This window comes from Castanea sativa, chromosome 10 (assembly GCF_040712315.1).
Source record: "Castanea sativa cultivar Marrone di Chiusa Pesio chromosome 10, ASM4071231v1".
Classification (NCBI taxonomy): Eukaryota; Viridiplantae; Streptophyta; class Magnoliopsida; order Fagales; family Fagaceae; genus Castanea; species Castanea sativa.
Genome location: NC_134022.1, coordinates 32,037,503 through 32,061,109, shown reverse-complemented (window position 1 = coordinate 32,061,109; position 23,607 = coordinate 32,037,503). Strand labels below are relative to the sequence as shown.

Sequence of the window (23,607 nt, the reverse complement as noted above, 5' to 3'; positions counted from 1 at the left end):
TCAAATCAGGACACTATTTCTTACATGAAGCCAGCGGCTTTGAGAGTTCTTGCAATTTTCCTAGTGACAAACAAGTGCGTTGAGAGAGAGAGAGTCTTATCATAATCATACCCACGGCCAAAGGCAAAAACAAGAAATTTATTGGATTAATCAGTAATCTCGTTTAACCAAAGAATATGAACAAACAGCTCTCCTTCGTTAGAAAAACAAGACAGCAGCAAGCAACTACTTCTACAAAGCCAAGATGCCATGGTTGAAGCCAGAGTCTCACATCTAAGTCACGTTTGATACGTAGAATATGTTTACAGTACAAAGAAACTGTACAGCAGCCACTGATAATGCTACTATCGTTCCTTACAAAAATAAATATAAAATATAGGGAGCTCATAATCTGACTGACAAAAAAATTGTCTAACGTGTAGACAAAGGATCCCCACACATTCCCGCACGCAGCAAGGAAGGTAAAAAATAGCTAATGAGGATCCTACTGCCCTGTTACAAACCCTAAAATGTCAAAATGCGACCAATTAACAAGCAATATAAACACAGTAAGGTTGCATTTAAACGAAAGCTATAATCAATCTTGAGCGCCATTTCTTTGATGATTGATATTGTGTAGGAATATATACACTGACTTTACAGAGCAGGCACAGCAGGTGATACCCTCTAATTCCCTCGTATACAACCAGATGCAGGACTTGAACTTCCATCCCACCCCCTCCCCAAGAGAGACAAAAGCATCAATACAAAGACATTCATGCCCTTCTAACACATGCAAATGGAATAACCCTCACCCACTGTACAATTACTCTCACAATGAATATACAACAATTTTGTCAAAATTGCCCTGCCCAAACCAGTATGTGACTCCCATTTATGAGGACACCGGCCATAACCCAGAACCCCAGCTCGGTGTTTGTTCTGCCCTTCTCTCTTTCATAATCAGATAAATGTGGCAGCCTCAGGGCAGAATATATTTGTCCTCGACAGGTGGTAGCCTTAATAGGCAAAATCAGAACCCAGAAGAAGATGCCTCCCTTTACTCATGACGTTCCACTGGTTCACCAGAAGAAGAGGCATCCTGGTTTATCTGCTCCCCACTGTGAAGGATATCAGCAGGAACATATTGATATCCTTTAGGTAGCCGCATATTCTTCATAGACGCTTGATCTGATGTCATTATAAGCTCTTTCTCAAACGTCTCAGCATGCTGTAAATATAAAATTACAGCAGGAGCATTAGTCCAGAACCAGCAGGAGCAATACAGTATACCATACCAAAATAAACAATACCTTTCTATATTTCGACCTCCATCCACCCTCATCAGAAAGATTACGAGATGCAACAGAAGAAGGCTTCTGAGGAATCTGCTTCCCAGAACATTGAGACCTCTCTGTGAGCTTTCGGGTAAAAAAAATATGGGATGTGGAACAGTCATCATCTGTCTTTTGGTCAGTGTCCATGGAAATAGGAACTTTAATCCGGCGCTTAACAGAAGCTGTGCTATCCACAGTTATGTCATCTGATCTTTGGATTGCATCACTGCATGATTTATAATCATCAGTGTGCCCTTTAAGGGAGGTTGTAGCTGATTCAGAACTAACATCAGGAAGGAAGAAGGGATTATGAGCTAGCAGAGTACGAGCAATTTGATCTCTTTTGAAAGAGAGTATGTCGTGAGAGCATAAAACCAACTCCCGCTGCAATGATTCAGAAAAGGAAAAGGGGAAAAAAATAAATCAAACAAGTTCCACCCATGTATAAAGATAGAAATTGCTGTTAAAAAATGGTTAAATGGAATGGAGTGTCTAAAGAGAGAGAATCAACAGAAAAAACAGTACAATAAAAGTGCAGTGAGCAGCCATAAATTAACATCTACATCTACGAGGTGAATCTGTAAAATCAACAGCCACCCAAGAAAGGAGTATTATTAGTATATATTTACTTTTGGCAGAGGGATGAAGGGCTTAAAAAAAAAAAAAAAAAACAAAAAAAAGGTAACATACAAGTATACAACAACTAAGCATCAGGGGATCCAAGAGGCATCCTCACAAGATAAGGGATGAAAATCAAAGCCAGCTGTGATTAGTTATAAAAGGGAAAAATACGAAAAGCCTTCACAAGGAGTTGAACTTATGCTTTAATCTTTTAGTCTCGAAACCAATGATTCAATCCCAGTCAAAGTTGTCAGATGAGCACTGCGATTCTAAAGGGAAAAGACCCAAACGACCGTATACATTTAAAAAAAAAACCAAAAAAACCTCTCTTTCAATTTCCCTCCCTCTTCTTTCTAACGCTCTCCCTCATATTTAGTAAGCTTGTAAATGATATTGCAAAATGTTTCGCAGTCATCTCCACAAGCACTGGCCAGGCATGGATAACTACTAGCATAGGATGTTATCTAGCTGGCTTGTCCTGTTATGAATCCTGTTTCTCTTTTCTTCAAAAATCTAAATCGTATAATCCAGGAGCTTTCATTCATGGTGCGCATCCACTGTAACAGAAGTCTACAATAGCATTCCTCATTTTTCCAAATCATTCTACACTTGCCATCAAATGACCAAAGTTCAACCAATCTATACTAATTGAGAGTAGGTTTACTAGACCAATTGGCGAGTAACAAGAGTCAAAAGCAATTTGGGAGGTAAGCACCATCTTCTAAATGAAATTCATTTTTATATTGTCTAGGCAAATTTGGATTTATTATTCTACATCACTGGTTAATTAGTTGCATAAATTAAGTCAATGAGCTCTAACTTCAAATGGTACCTCCTTCCCTTATAAGAGCAAAGAGGAAGGAGAGGTTGTGTTTAAGATCTGCTTAGTGCATTTGTTACCATAAGATAAAAAAAAAAAGGAGAGAGAGAGAGAGAGAGAGAGAGAGAGAGGCATAAATTATTGGCAAGTTAACAGGTACTTAATGGAAGAAGTTAGAGAAACACATAAATTGAAAGAGGAAACTAATGAATTGTCAAACTTCAAGGATCAGCGTAGGTTTCACAGGGAAGGGATTGTAATTTTCCCAATTTTTTTTCCAGTCTTGTGTAAACTGGAATTCATGACTCATGCCTTTGAAGTGCCCACTAAAGGAGGCATGGAAAAGATTTCTTTCTTTTCCAGTCCTTCTGGATAACACCCTTGAAATACAATAACTTCAGCGGATTGTAAGAAAGCAGCTCTGCAATGACACTAACAGAACATTCCAACCCATCAAGATGGGTAGGCCAGTAATGGTCATAGGCCTCAACAATGACCTTAATTCTGGTCTTGTCTATACCTTCAACCAACCCATGCATCCCCAGAAGACACAGAAAAATGAGTCAGACTCCTCAGATGATATCAATACAATAGATAAATGTGGTTTCAAAATTCAGAATCACGGCAACAAGGTTTCATATCAACACATTTAAAATTAGGCCAACATGGCAGCAGATATCTCGGCTAACTTAGACAATATCAGAAGATAATAGGAACCTTTAGAGACAACTCTAGAAAACAGTCATAGTTACAAATACAATATTAGTTGCAAACCACATTGTTTAATTTACAATTACTTACCTTCTTTTTTTCACGTCTGATAATTCTCTCGCAAATAAGGCGTAACCTCTCTAGTTCAACCTGAACAAAACATACAAGGATTCAATCACAAGATTACAGCAGTCTAAAAGTAGCAAAACCAAGTTTAAAAACATAGGTAGCAGTCAAATATCAATCATTGACAGAGCCTAAAAAATTAAAACCTGCCCTCTCCCACAAAAAAAAGAGAGGAGAGGAGCGAATGTAAATGATTTGTGATGGGAACATATGACAAGGTAAGTTTTGATGTAGACAACACAAAATGCAAGATAAGACTCAGTATAAGTTCATACACCTGGACCACTAGCCAAGATGGGAACTTGAGGATTCTAACCATGGCATGCTTAGAAAGAGGGTATGACAACAATCGACAATGAACAGGTATCAAGCTATAGTTGAAGGGAACTAGAAAAAAATATACCATGAAAGAGGGTAGCAGCACTAATCCTCATGTAGAAAGGTATAGTATATAATGTTATTCAGTAGATAACCAGTAGAAAGATTGCCACTCAAATTTGCTCATAGGATCAGAACACTATTGAACAATCTGCCATTTAGATAAGATCTTTAGTGTGTTGACAAGCTAATGAAATGGAGAATATCTTAAGCTATAAGGATTGCTCATTTAGCAAAGGATTTTTAGCTGCAATACTTCCCAACATAACTCCTCTATTTTGTTTACAACTCCAGTATATTTGTTCCTTTTTTTCCTCTTTTTTTTTCCCTAGTGCGTAATCAAATTAATAGAAAATATTCAACACAGTCGTTGCCCTAGTACATGGAAATTCCAAGAGGAACATTGAAAGAAACAGAGCAGAAAAATGGAAAATCAAGTCCCAAATTGCACAGATACACACACAAAGGGAGAAGCCACTAGTTGTCTTCATTTAACCTCATAGTAGCCTCATCTACAACAATTGCTTCTATCTACTGCATATAAGTAAATGAGTTCCAATGCAACCTCCCCACATTAAAAATTGTGCTGAAAGCTAACTCAACTACCATGCTGAAAATCAAATTCCAAACAATTATGCATCCCAATCACTCCTAATACTCTTCCACAAGCTAACCAAATACACTCTTCTGTAACTTCAGCAAAAACACTATTAACCCTCACCACTGTCCTCCAAAACCCATCTCCCAATAAAGCTCAATTAAAAATGAGAAAATCATACATCCTGACTGATCAGGAGAACGGATTTTCCAAATGATACTTAAATTCATCACCTAAGTTGCCCCTAAAACAGATTCAACCACAGTTTCTTTGACCTATATTTTCTGTATCAAAAGGCATGAAAAAATCAACAAGAAATACGCATGCAGACTACAGTACCTTTTATCAAGAAGACTATCAATAAAAGAAGCTAGCCAACAACCACCAAATGAAAGGCACGAAGAAAAAATTCCTTAAAAGCACAGGAAGAACACCCAACAGGGAAATTATGGTAACTTAGTATAACACAAAACCCCATAACTATTGGAAAGGATGGAGTGGGGATTGGGGTGGGGGGATGGAACTGATGTCTTTGACACAAAATGGTAAAGGAATGAGGACTTGGAGTTGATTCATATTGCCACCAGAAACCAGAGAAAAAAAAAAAAGGACCCAATGAAAGGGCTACAAATGTGACAGATATAAATTAAATCGAGTATCTTCCATTCATTTTACAGAAATAGCTCCAACAAAGTAATTTCAAGATTCCAATACATTTCAACTTCTTTTATCTGACAAAGTTGTCAACATGAATGACATCTACCCAAATGGATCCTAAATCTGAATATTACATAGAGATGAGTATACGAGCATTAACAATAAACCTTACCCTAATTTGCTTGAATTTCTTGAATTCCTCAATTCCATGCTCATGGGTTTCAGCCTGCACAGATTTAATTAGTTAAGGAATTGTAAATCCTTAAATCCCCAAACAAACACCAAATAAACTATTATACCTTTGCCCTTTGCTCCAAGCTATGCTTTTCACAATAAGCCTTGTGCTGCAACTTGCCACCATAATTCTTTATATTCATGTAGAAGCCAGAACTTCTGGCACATGTTGGATGAAAAGTGATCTGGCAGTGGCCAAAGTTACACTGCAGATAAAGAGATTACAGTTGTTCAAACATGAATAAACTTAATTGCAAAGAACCCCATGCAGTCCAAAATAGAAATGACAAAACAGAGAAATTTTAAGGTGGCCCTAACCTTTATGCATACACCATGTTTACGACGGCAGATATAGCAAGCATGAGACTCCTTCAAAACAGTCTCCTGCATTCCATTGCATGAAATTCTAGATGTTACATAAGATCATTGCAGGGTTACACTTAAACTTGCAAAAATGTTCAGCACAAAGCACAAGCTCCATGCCTCATGCCAGATTCAATCAATATAAAAATATAGTCAAAATATAAATTATTTAAAATCGAGATTCCCTCACAACTTAACAAATAGACATACCATTCCTTCAATAGGATTTACTTGTCCCCTCCTGAATGTTGATTCAAAGACCCACTATAAAATGATAAAATTAAAAAAAAAAATTAAAAAATTATAATTAAGAATTTTGGTCAAAATAAGAAATAAAAATAAGTAGACAACAAGAGAAAAAACTTCACCTCAGCACAGAAAGCATGGACCCATTCACCATTTGACGACTTCCTAAAGGCACCAGCAGTGCCACCACATAAACCACATTCCGCAACAAAATAAGGCTTCTCCCAAAAATTATGAGGTGTAGCTCCAGAGCTTCTAGATGACAAATCTTCACATAATTCACAGCACCATGGACCCGTAGATTCTTTAACACTACGATAGCAATCCAAATGAACTGCAACCTGTCAGAAAAATAATTCTTTAAAACTCAAGCAGAGAGGATATAAAGTCTTCAAATAATAATTTGTGGCTAAGACTAGACAACCTTGCAACTCAAACAGACTAAAATCGGGTTTAATATTGTCTCAGACCGTCGGCAGATATCACACGATCTAGGATTTTCCTTAGAAAGATCTAATACCGAATGAACAAAATCAGACTGCCTTTCTGATGAAACCCTTGGGGCAACCCTTGGAAGTGTCTCTGTTACCCGTGGCATCAACTGGGAGCTGATGCCAGACCTCCCGTTAGACGTATTCAAATTTGTCAAACTCTGGGAAAGAGATGGGATAAAAAAGTGTAAATTATCAAAGATATCAAAAGGCAACAAATATTAGTGGTTGCTTAGATAATGGGTAAAAGAAATTTTAGAAAACAATAAATTAATAACCTCCTGTTGAGCTGAATCATCAAAGGCATCTTTCCTAAATGATGAAATTCTGGAGGATGCTGCGGCAGCAGCTGTCGCAGCAGCCAGCACAGCCTGTGCTTCCTTATGCTTTCTCTCTTTCCTACCCTGCTTCTTTGCCTCTCTAAGCTCACAGAGATACTGGTTGACAAGCACAGAATCCCATCTCTGCCAACGTGCTGCATCAATCTCCCGTGGTAAACTCTGAGCAACATTAAAAATTAAATTATCTGCAAAGAACAGTCAAACACAATGTGTCATACATCAGAAATATATCAATTACCCGTGCCCCTTGTGACAGGAACCAAAAAAAAGAGGTAGAAGAATTTATGAATGATAGAAAGTCCAAAATATTCTGAAAAAGTCAAGAGAACAAAGAAGAGACCAGTAAACTGCTTTCTTGCAGCTGCATGGCTGAGTAACCTATGCTGGAAATAAACAATTTCTCCTTCCACTTCATCTTTTGGAGACAAGTCTAAAACACCCATTTCCCTAGCCTTAGCCAATTGTTCTAAATTCAGTCCATCAGAGTTACAAATCTTGTTATTGCACTTTGAAAGTTGATTTTGGTGATTACAGCAAACACTGGCAGTGGAAGATGCCTCCAACCGAGAGACTTCTCTCCCCCTTGGACCTGCCAAGGGAAACATTTGTTAGAACCATCCAAAATACATGAAGAGAAAAAAGAAAAGACATTACCATTAAATTCGTGTACAGGATGCTTCAAAAGCATCACCCATTCCATCTGCAACAATTTCTTGCGAATACACGGGTGGATGTAAAAACTAGATACTGCTTCTGTTTTCCTACATTTCACGAATGAGAACAAAATCATAAAAGTTCTTTTGAAATCACATCATCTTAGCAATATAGAGAAAAAGGAATAGCTTGCCAGAGCTTCAAAAAATGACCACAACAAATGTCAAGAGATCCTTAAAACAAAAAAACAATAAAAATAGATAAATAAAAGATCCACTGTAAAGCTTACATGACACCAGAGACTACTGAATTTACGGTGGAGCAAACTGGATTTCCCTGGTCTCCATTCACTGATGCTTTCTGCTCACAAATGGCAACGTCCTCCAAATGAACCCTTCCAGGAAAGCTGTAATTTGAGGGTCTATCAGAATTGCCTGTCCAAAAATGCAATTTGTATCAAATGACTCACCAAGAAATACATAGTAAAAATTAGTATCGCCAAGGTAAATCCATTTCCTACAATCTACTTTTTCTTCTCTTTAATTTGTTTGTAATTGTTTCAAGTACAATTTGTTCACCATCTTGAACATGATGTACTTTTATTCAATAAAATCTTCTATTACCTATTAAAAAACTAAATCCAAGAAACAGAATAGATATCTAAGAAGGAAGAGGAAAAAAAAAAAGAAAAAAAAGAAAGGGAAAACATAACAAGTACAAAAAATAAATAAGAAATTGAGGAAATTTTAAAATGCTTTAATGAAACCATCCAGCCAAAGAGTGATCCCAGAACATAAGCTTCAACTTGGTCGCGGGAAGTTCAGAGCCCTAGAACGTGGAATAGTGTGTTCTAATTCAAACTTCACTAGTGCCCACTAAATGACTCTTTGCAGCACACCAGCATCTACTTTATCAAAACTGTAAAATGAGATTCTCAAAAAATTAACTCAATTCTACCAGATCACACCCTTTTTATTTTGATAAGTAAGAAAATTTTATTAATTAAATAGATGACATCATGCTCAAGATCACGAGCACTGTGTAACCTAAAAGAATTACAAAAAAGATCATACACAAAAAAGAAATGATCCTGTGAATTCTATAAGCGTGCTACACTCTGTAAGACCCCATACTCGAGACCAATCAAATAAAGTGTGCATCACCAATATGCTGCTAATTTGCAACTGGTAATTGTTAGATTGGTTTAGTTGTTTTTTATTTGATTGGTCTCGAGCATGAGGATTCTCTCGTAGCAGCTCCCTTCCTGATTCTATGGAGTTGTTACACTTTGGACATAAGCTTAGCTCTTTTGTATTCTTTAGACCCGCGTCCATTATACATAGTCGTCTTTTTGCAATAAAAGTAATCTTACTTGTCAAAATATACAATAAATTCATGGAGGTCCCAACTGTAAGATTCTACTAATAAACAAAAAAAAAAATCATAATTCGTTTCCATAAATCTCTATCTCAACTCAACACTTCCTCATTTTGCTTTGGGAGAAAATGCAACTATATTTATTTTCACTATTTATTTCAAATACAAAAAATTTTACTTCATAATTTTTTTTCAACTACTTCAAAGAGTGAAGCACTAACACACTTATGACCTAAGAAGCTGGAAAAGCTACATCCATGTAATAATAAGGTTAAATTACAAATTACAACCTCTAACTTCAACCTTTTTTCAATTTAGTCCTTTAAGTTTCTTTTTTCTTTTCTTTTTTTCATTTCAGTTTTTAACTTCCATTTTGTTTCCAATGAAGTCCTGTCATCCCATTTGCACTGCTAAGTCTACCAAAATGGTGTCATTTTAGAAAGTGAAAAATACTAAAACTAACAGTGAGATTGGACGGAACTAGATAGGACTAAATTGAAAATAGATTAGAGTGAAAGATTGAGATGAAAAAAATAATTGAAGCTTCAATGACTGAATTGAAAACAAGTCAAAGTTAGAGGGTGTACTTTTTTTTTTTTTTTGACAAGTATAAATACTTAAGCCTAATAATAGTCATCATTTCAGCATCTATAGATACCGTGTATGATATGTGCAAACAAGAATAACTTCAAACTGCATGATCAATAAAGTAACATATTTATACTATTAAAATAAATAAATAAACTATAAAACACAGCAAGAAATAATAAAATTTACTAAAGTAATTATCATGAGATAGATTTTTTTTTTATAGCATCACAAATCATGCAATTAAATTTCCTTCACAGGTCAACAACAATATTTCCAGTCTAATCACTTCCAAACAAATTCTCAAATGGAAAATCTGTGCCCTTAATTTAACAACAGGACCTTCTCCTATGTCCTCTAGTTAATAAATATCACGCCAATATTTCACGGCAACTACATGCTGAAGGTATGCAAAACTACTATTTTGCAGCATCCCTCAGTGAGGACTTCTACATCAATATCAGACCTCCACATTCTAATGTAACCCATACTAGTTTTTAAAAAAGAAAAATAGATCTTATGCCAATCGTAAAAAATTGCATCAAATTTTGACAAAATATGATAGACCCTTACTAAAATGCATTCACTAATAAATTTTTCTAAAATATAAACAAAAAAAAAAAGGAAATAATTACAAAATGCTTTTTATTCCCACTGCCATCAATTTGCTAAGCTGCATTTTCATAATAAAAATACAACCAAAATGTCATCCTGCAACGAACATATAAACGGTTGAGCAGATACCTGAATTGCTTGCGAAACAAAAAAGAAACATAAACCTGGAAAATGTTATATATGTTTCAAATGACAATTAGGAAAGAAAACAACAGTGTGTCAACCTATCAAAACTAACAAGGCCTCTCATCTGTAAAATAGTAAATTGACTAATAATCATGACCTCATCATAGACTTAAAACCACTTCAAGAGTGATAATAAAGAAAACTATGAACTTGAAACTCTTCTTCAATAAAAGGATAAATCAACATTACATTTTGCAGAAAACTAATTTGTTTTCTATTGCTAAGAAAGGTAAAAGGACACTCAAGAACAGATATTAATAGAAATAAAAAATAAAACTAAAAAAGAGAGAACAGTAGACATAATCAAGAAGCACGCAAACTACTATCATCTTAGAAAAATAGAAGTGAAGAATTAAAAGCCTGATACCACACGTAAAAGCAACCACAAACATGACCAGCTTTTTTTATTAGTACAAATAAGAACAGCTATTTGACTGACAAAAAGGAATATAGATCACAAAGATGAGTGCATACCTTCAGATTTAGGTGAATGCCTCAGCAAAGAATCTACAATCCCGTCAGCCTCAGTGGAGTTCTGCAGCCCCAAAAAAATTCAATTGAAGTATAAAGCTAAATGTATAAGCTCTAGGACCAAAGTGCATAAATGCAACTCCAGAAAACTTCAGCAAATAATAAAAATTTAACAAAGCATATATGGAGGACAGGAAGTTTGTTAACAATCAACAGCCTATTTATGCCACTGTCAGAAGGGCAACTACAGGTTTTGTTTCGCACATTCCTATTTTCACCTTAAGAGTTGGGAACGACTCGGAAAATTTGTTGTAATTCAATTGACCTCTCATTCCTACACACCAAACCATCTACCTCACTAGATCACTCTCACAGGACAGTAGGACACAAAGATATCAAGAACACAAAGCACAGCCCACAGCTCAACAATGGCAGAAACCAGATCATCCACCCTTCAGACATCAGGCTACACATCCTAAAGGAATTCAGCAACCCAGATGGCCAACTTAGGATTCCTTCCATTAAATTTTGAGGCGTAAAAAAAGAATTAGTTGTGATCACTTGTGATAGTTCTAGCATTTTCTCTTCAAGAAGAAGTAAATTTTATATGTCCCAATGGCCTTTATGTCAAATGACACATCTTGGTGTTTCCAATGGAGACATACAAGGTTTGAATCTCCCTCTCACACTTGAAATGTATCCAAAACAGTTTTTTGATAGGCAAAATATTTTTTTCATGGATAGATGTACTTTTCATGAGTCCTAGTTTTTTGGAGTTTTCCCGTTTACTTTGTACACAGCCTGTGTGCTTGGATTTTGTATTCTGTCATTTCTTTCAATGAAGTTAATTAATTATCAAAATAATTATAATAACTTTAAAAAGTACAGAATCATAGAAATCAAAGTGAGTCTTGGAACTCAAAAATGGAATTACAATGTGTAAAACTGCATGCTTGAAACCAACCAAACAAGAAATGAATTAACAAGGATTTCAGCTGATCAAGAGGTCTCTCTATATCCTTAAAAGGATGGCTATTCCGCTTCCTCTACACTATCCACATCAAACATAACAGAGTAAGATTCCAAACATCCAAATATCCAAGTACTAGGTCTGCAATTGTCGATGGCACCGCCCACTAAGCCCCAAACAACTTAAAAATTCTTACCATACATATCTTAGATGCAGTCATAATACCAAAAACATAACTTAGGAGTAATGACCATCCTAACAATCTATACACAATTACACACATGCCAAGTTGAAATGAATAGAAGGGTTTCTATTTTAATAAAAAAGAGATTTTATTTTGAACGAACCACCTCATGCATAATTAAGAACAGAGGGGTTTCTTCCTTCTTCTTTTAGAGGGGGAGTGGAGAGAAGAAAAAACCATTTCTCATACCAAGGCAAAGACCAGACATGTGATTAACCGCCTTTATCAAACCTCAAAACAATCAGGTAGAAGACCAATAACCAGCAAAATATAATTCTGCATCAGGTTCTGTCAATTATGGAATCCTACAATAGTTACCATTGAGATGACCATATAAAGCTGACTTTTCAGAAACACCATCAATTATATATATGGGCCCCAATACAGAAAAATCTTCCACACAATCATAAATGCGTGACACAGGCTGGGACAAGCTCGTTTTATTTATTTATTTTTATTTGATTTTAGGAGATAGGGGCATTTACAAAATTACCAGAATTCTGGGTATGGGCTGTAGCTAGGTCCATTCGGCTATATTACGCGTTGCTTATGTTCTTGGGCTTTTCATTTGTTGGTATTAATAGTTCTGTAATTTGGCTAACTAGTCAAAGTTCATGGAATCCAAATCATATAAGGATTAAGTTAGTTGCATATATCCTTGATTTCTACTCAAAGAAGAGTTTTTATCAAATTCTCAGTAGCTTCATGCTTTCTTTATCTTTGAGAATTGTGATGCAACCCTAATTCAAGGTGTGAAGCCAAGGAAATCCTTGGTACAATGCATAGGAATTCTAGGTGTGATATCTAGCAACTTTCTCACCACTCCTCAAACCCTGAATCATCCTTCCTCCATCAAGTTCCATCTTTTAAAATCAAACCTATCTTCCAAGTTTAAGACCAAAGACCTCACCATTTTCTCTAACTTTTTGCCACCCCCCCCCCCCAAAAGTTCCATCTTTTCGAATCAGAGTTCTTTGTCCTACTTCAACGGGTGGCTGTGATCATAGGAGTTTAGATGGCACCCCCCATGGTGCTGCAGAATCACACCATACATTCAATCATATATGGTTTGACCAGAAACACATGTTACACTCAAGAACATGAAAGGACCCAGATCTCACAAAAAAAATCACTTCCAAACCACTATCAGAACTTCAAGAAGTGGCCAAGTGAGCTAAATGGCGAACCATTTCTACTCAAACTAGTAAGGGTGGACAATTTTTGGAGGGTGGCAGGAAAGATTTCATGGGAAGGTACCTGACCATAAAGAGCTTGAAGAAACCAACTTTCCAGACGCAAAACAAATTCTATACCTACAATAATCATAATAAAATGACATCAAAACTAAAACGTTGTTATTGAAAAAGGATTTTACTAGGCTGAAAACAAAACTACAGGAACTTTTTATGCGACACAAAAACTGAACAGAAAATTTAAAACAACCTAGCAGTCAACACCAAGCGAGATAGAAAACCTAGGAGTCAGCACAAGACCATTGGAAAAATTCAAAGAAAATTTTTCTTAAACTTGTAATAACTCCCAAACAAGTATAACACTATGCTTATATAGACTATGATTTTAACCCTAAGAAACATAGAACAGGAAACTCAAGGAGAATAAAAACCAAAACAATAAAACATTGCTAACATTCTCCCCTCATACCTCTCTAATGTTGCTCATTTGCAACAAAATTTATATTCTAACAGGACAGCACAATAAGTGATAGAATAAAACCTTACCCCACCCCCACCCCCACCCCCCATAAAAAAAAAAATTAAAAAAATAATAATAAAAAAAAAGGAAATGCAGTAGTCTGGTGAGAAGAAATCAATGTCGAGAAGGAAAATTTCAAGCAGTACCAAAACACAGGTACCAAGAACCCATAAAACAAATAATGGGAATCACATAAAAGGTATTAGCATGCTTGCGCAACCCATGTTGAACTTCTATCAGAGGACAAGCCAAAACATATATATTTAGATTTCTAATCCAAAAGCACTAATTCGTTGCTTGCCTCTCCAATGAACAGAACATGAACACTTCTGTAAAAATATAAAATTCACAAATTGACTACTACAAAAAGCTGCAAGCCATAAAATTATTACCTTTTCAGTAGCATTTGGGATTGATATATTACTTGATTTTTCTGTTTCTTCACTGCCAAATTGATCTACTTTATTCTTAGCCATCATTATCCCATTGTCACTAAAGAATTCCTCCGGAGAACATATTACTTTGCTATCCTTCAAAATCCTAACGTTGCTTTTGGTTCTTCTTCGTGGGGGCACTGACTTAACAGCAACAGAATCTGGATTATTAGAATCTGATACTGCTAAAGCATCAGACCCATCAGTTGTTCCACCTTGACCCTTGCATAAAATTTCTGAATTTGCTTTAACTTTCAGATTTTTCTCTAAAGTACTAATATAAGTATGATTTCTAAGCCATTTCAATATTTTGCAACGCAATTCCGGGACCATGCCATCATCCTGCAGGAAGAAAGTGAAGACATTACATACAAGAAAAGGCAAAAGAGCGACAACTACATGCTCTTACTACTTACAGAAACTAATTATTAAACATAAAGTTCATGTATTACAGCAAGTGTGGCAGTTAATGAATCAGGTGATATGCCAATGTCCAATGCTACATCTTTCACACTGGTTTTTCCTCGATCAATCAACTGCAAAAATACAGGACAAAAAACTAAAAACAAGCTGGAGCTAAAATAAAAGGTTGAGTATGCAATTGACAGCCCCAAGCACGCGCGCGCGCGCACACACACACACACACACACACAAGTACCTTCTTCAAAATCAGTGCAACATTAAGGGAGTCAGATAAGTTAACATCCTCAGTACTCCCCTGTAGTGTACCCACATTAACGAGTTGCTGTGCATCACCACAATCTGACATAATTCCAGTATTTAATCCAGAAGAAGAAAACCCTCTCTCTTGTAATCCACTACCACCCAGTTTATTAGAAGTAGCATCAGGAGTTCCTATATGGACAGCAATGTTCTCACCATTTGGACAATCAATCTTTGATTTGTGCAGTTTGTTCAAAGAGACTGCCACCGGAAGATGGTTAGCAACATTGGAGTCACCACCAACAGCCAAAGTATCATCTGCACGTGAGGTGCTGCTACTACTTTGTACATCTGAATGCTTTGGGCAAAAAGCTCGCAACTCCACCTGTAGAAGTATCAAAAACATGCAGGCTTCATAGTCAAAAATCCTCCTCATATCATAAAACCAACTCTTAAACACGAGTTGGAGGGCAAGATAACTAAGAAAAACACCCCCTTAACAATATTTGTAGTAGCCACAGTAGTAGTACTTATGTCAGAAGTAGTACTGATAACAACTATAAGAAGAAATTCTGATCCTAGGGTGCAAATAGAGATCGCTTACATTATCACATCCATATTTTCCCCAGACCTCCATTCTCAATCTTGCCTCCCTTGCACATAAAGGATGGAACGAAGTTCTGCAAGTTCCTGAACATAAACCACAACCAAAAAAGGAAACACGTTAACAGAGGGAGGATAAGAATAAAGAGTATAAACACATCTACAAAGAACACACTTTAAGCTGACTGATTATCCAGCACTAAATAAATATTAACTGATGTAAGGCAATAAAAGAGGTAACCGTACAGCAAGATGCCGCAATTAACTCAAAGTATGTGTCATCATTTAAAGAACTCATTGAAGCAAACATAAAATCTTGCAAAGTACGTACAGAAAAGAAGTTGAAAAACCATTGAAATAGATAAGACAACCATTTAAAGGACCATAAAAGAGTAGAAAAAGAAGTCTATAAAAAACCTTTTTAGGTAAGCAATAAGCCTATTTAAAAAAAAAAAGTTCAGAAAACAGGCTTGTGCAAAAGAATACTATTCCACAACCTCAACAATTACAAAAACCCTAAATCCCAAAAGATCATTACGTTAAGATCACTGATAAGCCAGGTATCCTTCAATACGCATTCACTGAGAGTTCTAGCCTACTCAATGTTAACGTTTATTTTATTAAAAAAAAGTAATAATGCTTCATTGAATAAAATTGAAAACATACAAGGAACCAAAGCACACAGGCAGTGTACTAAGGAACCAACAAAACACCAAAACCATGGTGTATGGAAAGTACAACTATCAAGCAAATCAGCCAAAAAATTAAAAGTAAAAACACCCTAAGCATTTGTCCACTCTAGCATAGTTTGGAGGAAAGATAGCTTTAAATCATGATTCAATCTCTCACTTCAATCAAAGGTACTTAATGTTAACGTTAAACAATCTTTAGCTAGCTTCTTTGTCAAGGGACACAGACACAAATATACTATCTTTCTGACCTATGGTATGAACACATGGAAACCACTTTAGTACAGTGAAAATTCAAAACAATGGCATTCTTATAGATGAGGCAACTGAAAGCTCATCTTTCTATGCGGAGAGAACAAGCTTTAGACATTCACTAAGGCAAAAAGAGCTTGCGATTTGAAGCGGATTGCGGATATTCTGTAGGAGGCTAAACTTGGAGTGCTGTTTCTTAATGCAATTTGTGAGTTTAATGGATACAGCAGAACAACCTAATATTCAGAGGTCTATGTCTTTAAAATCTTTGTATTCCTAGATGGTTGTGTTAGGAAAAATCTAGTTTTTGTCATTTTTCGATTTTCTAGATCTCCTTAAGATTTCAACATATGCAGGCTCAATTCATACCCCACTTCTCACTCCATACATGCCAAAAAATTTAAAACACAGGCCATGAAAAGGGCTAGAAGTGAGGAGTGGTTGATTAATCAAGTTAAAGGGGCTGTGAGATTATAATTAACTATCAGGAATTCCAAAGTCAGTTTTAAATGAGAATCTATGCTCCTTTTGGAGGCTTCCTGATTCAGTTCATGAAGATGCTTAGTCATCTCTTGTTGTTAAGTTTTTCATAATCTTTTTTGTTTGGTGTAGCATGTTCCAGTTTATAGTAGTGTAGAGTTTAACTAGTTGCAGTTTTGCTGGTTTACATCCTGCTTTAGAGATTCCTTGGTTTGGGGAAAAAATCTTGTATTCATCAAAAAGAAAAAGAGCAGAGATTTAAACACACCATATTATACACGTACATGGTGCTTGAAAACAATTTTTATTAGTAATTACACACAAACCCAATGGTCTTGAATCCACGACCTTGCCTTAACCACTACCTTATTTTTACAAGGAGGGAGGTGCTAGAGCTCATTGACAAAAACAAAATGAATCCCACCTCATCTGTTGGTCTGAAATTTCCTTCCAAATCTGCCAGTGATGCTAGGCCTTGTGGCGGTCCCCACCTAATCACTTGAGATGCTGGGGAAGCCGGCAGCTATGCCCTAACTCACTCCTTTGAGTATTTTTTTCATTTTTCAAAGAAAGCTTAGCGTTCTTTAGCCTTGCATAACGTAAGGAAGACAAGCTATAGAGTTTACCTCCAAACCAGTTTGGGGAAAAATTCCCCCAATCCACAGTTGTTATTCTTTTTTCTTTTTTCATATCCGTAATCCACTAAGATGTTATTCAAACATGCTATTCAAACAACCAACCACATGTAGATTTAGTCACTTGTCCTATTTAATGAGTCGCATAACTTGTTCATATAATTTAATGAGTTATGTGATTTAACACACGCGGATAATTTTATAAATCACCACATTATGGGTTGAGGGAGATTCCAGGAAAATCTGTCTTTTTATAAATTTCAGAAAACTCTTCATACAAATTGTATTTCTTTACAAGTGATTCAATATAAAACCTAAGTATGTGAACTATCTTATGTTCTAAATAATATTAAATTTGCTCAGCCCAAAAAAAAAAAATTAGATTCAAAAGATAAAATGGTTGCGATTATAGACTTGAAGCTCCAAAGTGAGCAAGTAAAATACAGAAGCCCTTCACAACTACTAAGATCATCCCCTCCTATTTTCCTACTCCACTTGGTGACCTTGACTTTAGTTAAAAGACTGCTGCCTTATTCTTTTAGCCCTAACATCAACCGAGTCTTTGCGACACATTCAACTTAAGTTATACCTGTCAGGGCTCAACCTAGCGGTTGGAGGCTTGGGATGAGCTGTACACCCATACATCCTAGCTTTGAACCCCACTAAGAGTTCCCCTAAGTTACCTAATACATGGTTCTGGCAGGTGGGATAGTGTATTTGTGATTTAGTCCACAGGGGTGGGTCCAAAGGGTGCTGGCTTGGTGAGGATTTACGTCATAAAAATAAAAAAACACATTCAACTTATGTTATGTGCCCCATCACTTTTGCAATCATTGATCCCTAGCACACGAGACATAAATTGGGGACATGGGATATAACTATCATTTTTGAAGGGTCTACTTGCTTGAGAAGTTGGAAAATTAGGAGGATGGAAAATAAAGGAAGGATAGACAATGTTCCAATTTTCTCGTGTGTGTTTAGTAGAGAGGATGGAAAACTGAAAGACTAGAAAATGTTATTCAAATAAATTTGTTGTTATACCCTTTTTTTTTGCTAAAAAAAGGGTATAACAATAAGAATAGGCAAAATATTAAATTCCAAGTTAAAAAAACATTCTCCCCACTTTTCTGATGGTTTTTGGTGGGCCCAAGTGGTCCTTTTTCATCCTCCAATTTTCAACTTCCATCTTTCATCCTCCTCCATTTTCATTCAACCAAACAGACCATAAATGAACACAAGGCGTGAGACATGGCAACTAACAAAAAAATTTAAACATGTATAGGAGTCTTTGAAAATTTATACTACTAAGCATATATATATATATATATATATATATGTTTGAACTTTTGCAAGTATTTATTTTTCTCTTTGTTTAAGAGTTCCCTTGCTACAATGTTTTCTTGCATGCTAAAGAACATTGTCACTAAACTAAGAAACAGTAACTATACATATTTTTCTAAAATGGGCCAATGCATTCTTGTTCAAATGGCACCTCCTCCCTTGTAAGAGCAGAATGGAGGGTGAAGTCATGGGTACTAAAAGACACAGTTGTGCGTGTGTGTGACTTACCAATCAAAATTTAAGTTTTTAACTAAATGTATAACAAATTATAATTCTAAACAAAGCAAATAAAGGTGAATACTTCTGCACATCTCAAAATGCATATTCGATAGAATCAGGCATCATGTACTCAAGTGCTAAACCACCAACTTTTTAAAAATAGGATAAGTGTCCAACAAAGCATAGCAAATGACAAGTGCTTCAAGGTCCTATTTGCATGCCATTAGTAACACTTAAATGTAACTATAAATTAAAAAGAGTTAAAAAAGTAATTGGCAAGCAATTTTCTTAATTAGATACAAAAAGAATTTCATTAGAAGAGAAAAAACACTTGCCCTTTAATACCGTTTTCACTTACTAGCTTCATAAAGTTCCAAAATTTTTGAAATAAGGCAAATAACATATACATACATACATACATACGTACATACATACATACATACATACATACATACATATATATATATATAATAAATCCATCCACAACAGATGCAATTAGTGCAATAAGCCAACTAAACATGTAAACCAACCCTTCATAATTGGCATGTGTATATTTAAAGTTACGACAAACAAGGAGAATAGAAGGATTGAACTTGATGTAACACAACCCAATGAGCTCCAACAAGAGAGAGAGAGAGAGAGAGAGAGAGAGAGGTTAAAAGAAGAAGTTTGGGAAAGGAGGCCGCAGATCACTTGATGAAATAAGCCACCACACAAGCAAACATTTGGGCCACAATATTTTAGAAACACTAGAACAATGCATATGGAAGAGTAAGGTGGAGTGGAAAGAAACATCAAAATTTTAAAAAGTATAAAACAAGCTAGGTGCAGGGGCAGCAACTAAAAAATAAGCTACTACCTAATTCAGTTTAGGATTAGTCAAATCTTTTTTCATAGTTCATTCTTTCCAGGGTTTTAGGTTTTATTATTCTTAAATATACAAAGCAATAGGAAGAGTAGTACTAGGATGGGGGACCTCGTAGGAAGTCCTTGTGTTGCACCCCTTTAATTTAACTTATCCCAAAAAAATAAAAACAGCAATAGGTAGTTTTGAATTAAACATTATTTTCAAGTATTAATTGAGGTTGTCTTTTGCTTTTATGTTCCATTGAGAACTCTAAATTTGTTGATTAAGCACCCAAGATGGGTTCTCCTTTGTTTCCCTCTCTAAGGAACATAGAACTCAATGAGAAATCAATGAATGTTGATGTCTTCCTTTGCTTATATAGCAGGTTAGAATAGTCGTTGCTACTTAAAATTAATAATTAGATATAGGGGAGTTGTCGATGCAAGATAGAAAAATGAACGAACAAGAATCTCTACCCAACTCCCAAGTAACAAAACCTCAGGCATCCAACGATAAATACTGTACTACATAGCCAGACTAGCCTTAAAGACTCGAGAAACAGGGTCAATGATTTCATTCTTCCAATCAACTTGTACATCAGTTACACAAATCATGTAGACAAAACGAAATGTAACCATAATTTTCCTGCTCAGGGATAGACATATCAAAAAGAATTCTAAGATCCAGAAAAACAAATAAATAAATAACATGTAACTTGAATTAACTGAAATTTGACCCAACACTGAAGTCAAATAGATGCACAACTAGGCCTCATATTCCAGTTTCTAAAATGTTCCGCTGGTGTACCAACCAAAAATGAAATGAAGAATGTTATAAAGGAAGGAAGCAACAGAACATACCATGACTGCACCGAACACAAGCGCCACACTTCACCTTGCATACGTTACACACCAATTTTCTCCGGGTTTCCTTTATTCCTCCCACATTCATGATCGGTTCCATCTTTTTCAAGTCCTCTATATAAACCTCAGGCATCCAATGACAACAAAACAAGTGAGCAAACTCCAAAGCTCCATCATTTTCATTAGTCTTATGAATAGGTTTTAAAGCACCACCCTGCTTCGGGCAAAGCACACAAGGCTTCACTGAATCATTGCTATCACTCATCTGCTTGCACCATGCACACAACCAAGACTCGTCCACCTCCTCCTGAACACCATAGCACTTCTGATGAACTGCAACCTTACACAAACTGCAAACAATCAATTGGTTGTACTCCTTGCCCATGTCACCCATACAGCAAAAATGGCACAAAGATGTATTCCCTTCGCAAGGACAAGCAATTAAAACTTTCTCCAACCCTGCATCACTACCCAGAAGCCTTCGCTTCTTCGAAGGACGCTCCGAAGTTAAAGAAATCTTATTCCTAGTTCCTAAAAGCCACTCTAACCCAACAGAGGAATCAGAAACAGAACAACTCTTTTCATCCTGAGGCGAAACATCAGTTCCTACACTGTCAATTTCCATAGCCTGCTCAGCCTCACTCTTTACCTCCTCCTCTTTAACAACCCCATTTCCATTCCCATCCTCATTCCCATCCACATTCCCATTCCCATTCTCATTCCCATTCTCATCCCCATTTCCATTTACATCTCCATTTTCATTTCCATCTCCATTCCCATTTCCACCTTCATTCCCACCCTGCTCATTCACACTGTCATTTCCAGAACTTCCTCCACTCGCCCTTGGGTCATTTTCCAAAAACGGAATAAGAAAACAGTTCCGAGTCAGTAAAGAACTGAGAGGAGAAGATACCTCATACAAGGCTTCAATATCAGGCAATGTGAGGTCTCTAAAGTACTCCTCAGTCTCAACCCAAATGTTGGAACCTCGAGCTGGGCGAGCAGACTTCTTATCCGCACCCGAATGTGACTTCTTGTGCCGCCTTCGACTATCCGAACTCCTCCACAAGAAACTAGCCAACCCACTAGGCAAAGTGAGCAAACTCAAAGCCGAATTCTCCTCGGGAACAGCATCGAAAGGCGAGCGCTCGCTGAGCGCTTTCCTAGCCTGCGAGTACAAATCAATATCTGGTGAAGTCCGCTGCTTTTCTTCAATTTCCGGTTGGGTCGCCGGATTTTTGGCCGGAACCCTAGAAACAGGGCAAGGCCTCTCCTCAGTGCCACAACCTCCGTCCGCACCCCTACCCATCATCTTCTTCCGCCGGTGACATCGGTCTCCGGTCATCAGCAACAACAACACCGCCCACCACCGCATTCCATCGCCGGTGCCCCCAAACTCTTAACCCTAATCCTAATCCTACTCCTAATCCTAAATCTGGCTCTCCTTCGAGACCTCCCTTAACACCGAATATGAAACCCTAGCCCTAATCTCCCTGTGGCTAACGTCTTTCACATGCAGAGTGAGAACACAGAGAGAGAGAGGATAAAGTCGCGGCTAGGGTTAGGGTTTTCAGTTATTCTGGTTCGTATTTTGCTTCGGATCCGTTTTTAAAAAAACGATTTTGTTTTTTCGTACTTCGATTTCGCTTTCGAGGTGATGAGAGAGAGAGAGAGAGAGGGGGGGGAAAATATTTTAGAGAGAGAAAGAGATTCGATCAAGTGGGAGCGGTTCGTTTTGGAAGATATTTTTATAGGTGGGGTTTTCTTGTGTGTTGTGACGCCATAGATTTGCGTTCGTGTGTCAAATAACGATTGCCACGTGGCATTTTTGTTATTGGCTTGGTGATGCTTGCTCTTTTTAATTTTAATTTTTTTGGAGAAGCGTGGAGGTGGTGGTTAGGTGATCGTGATTGTGATGCAAACTCACTCGTCGTGTCAGTATTTTTAGCATATATTTAGGTGAGTGCTTAGCATCACTTTCTCTTTTTTACCGACGAATTTGTGTTCCCTTTTTATTTTGTTTTTTCTTCTTCTTTTTTCTCATTAGGGTGTACAAAAAATTCATTCCGATAGCAAGACCGCATCTATAAACCAACCAAAATCAATCGTTAAATGTGGTCACTACACTGCCAGCCATGGTGGAGGTGCAAAAATCGTGGTGCAATTTGCTATTTTAGTTGCAAGAAAGTGCACCACATCGCATCTAATACTATATAATTATATTTTATAGATTTAATATATACAATTCAGTAATTAAACAAAATAAAAATTATCAAACCCTTTCAGCTTTCACAACTGAAAACCCACTAGGCTACTCAAAATTAGCCCCAAAAAATAGGCATTTGGCTTGAAAGCTAAAGCAAATATTCAAGCTCAACTTCAACTTAAATCAATCTTAGAGCATCCACATCAGTATATGCAAAAAAAATTTCATTTTGCATTTTTTTTTTTTTGCACATCTAAAACCTACTTTTTCTATTTTACATTCTCATTTTTACAAAATACTCACACCAGTTTGTCTATTATACACATTTATTCAAATAAAATATTCATTTCTTTAACACTTTCATCTCTCTCATAGACCCAACACAACCCGCACAGCCACCATCTCTCTCAAGATCGACGCCTTCGGCCTCCGATCACACCAGAATCCCAAAGAAAACCAAAAACAAAAAACAAACAAACCTAGTAAAAAAAAAAACCAAAAAACTCCAAAGATTGATGAGATGAGAGAAAGAGATAGCTGCTCCTTGGCGTCTAAGACTTCGTCTTCGTCAACGTGGTGGCCTAATTTCTGCTCCTCGGTGCTCAGAACAAAGCCTCAGGTTTCTCTGTAGAGAGGGAAAATTTTCGACCTATCA

At 36.5% G+C, this 23,607-nt stretch overlaps 1 protein-coding gene across 1 annotated transcript; it reads right to left on the bottom strand.

Moving 5' to 3' along the window:
* Positions 1-572: 572 nt before the first annotated feature.
* LOC142611857 (uncharacterized) lies at positions 573-22,457 on the bottom strand. The gene is made up of 19 exons (XM_075783996.1): positions 20,744-22,457; positions 15,422-15,507; positions 14,813-15,202; positions 14,607-14,690; positions 14,113-14,496; positions 10,797-10,857; positions 7,846-7,990; positions 7,557-7,663; positions 7,243-7,491; positions 6,840-7,087; positions 6,495-6,722; positions 6,193-6,411; positions 6,035-6,088; positions 5,780-5,845; positions 5,527-5,667; positions 5,400-5,453; positions 3,559-3,618; positions 1,293-1,700; positions 573-1,210 (listed from the first exon to the last, which is right to left on the bottom strand). The coding sequence occupies exons 1-19, from the start codon at positions 22,119-22,121 to the stop codon at positions 1,040-1,042; spliced, it is 4,533 nt and encodes a 1,510-aa protein (XP_075640111.1). The 5' UTR covers positions 22,122-22,457; the 3' UTR covers positions 573-1,039.
* Between the last annotated feature and the right edge of the window lie 1,150 nt (positions 22,458-23,607).

Excerpts from the sequence above, each read along its gene's own strand:
- LOC142611857 (XM_075783996.1), bottom strand. The coding sequence starts at position 22,121 with ATGCGGTGGTGGGCGGTGTTGTTGTTGCTGATGACCGGAGACCGATGT. Across the intron at positions 15,508-20,743 it reads TTGTGTTCGGTGCAGTCATG|GAACTTGCAGAACTTCGTTC; the intron begins GTATGTTCTGTT and ends GTTTATGTTCAG. Across the intron at positions 6,089-6,192 it reads TCCATGCTTTCTGTGCTGAG|TGGGTCTTTGAATCAACATT; the intron begins GTGAAGTTTTTT and ends ATCATTTTATAG.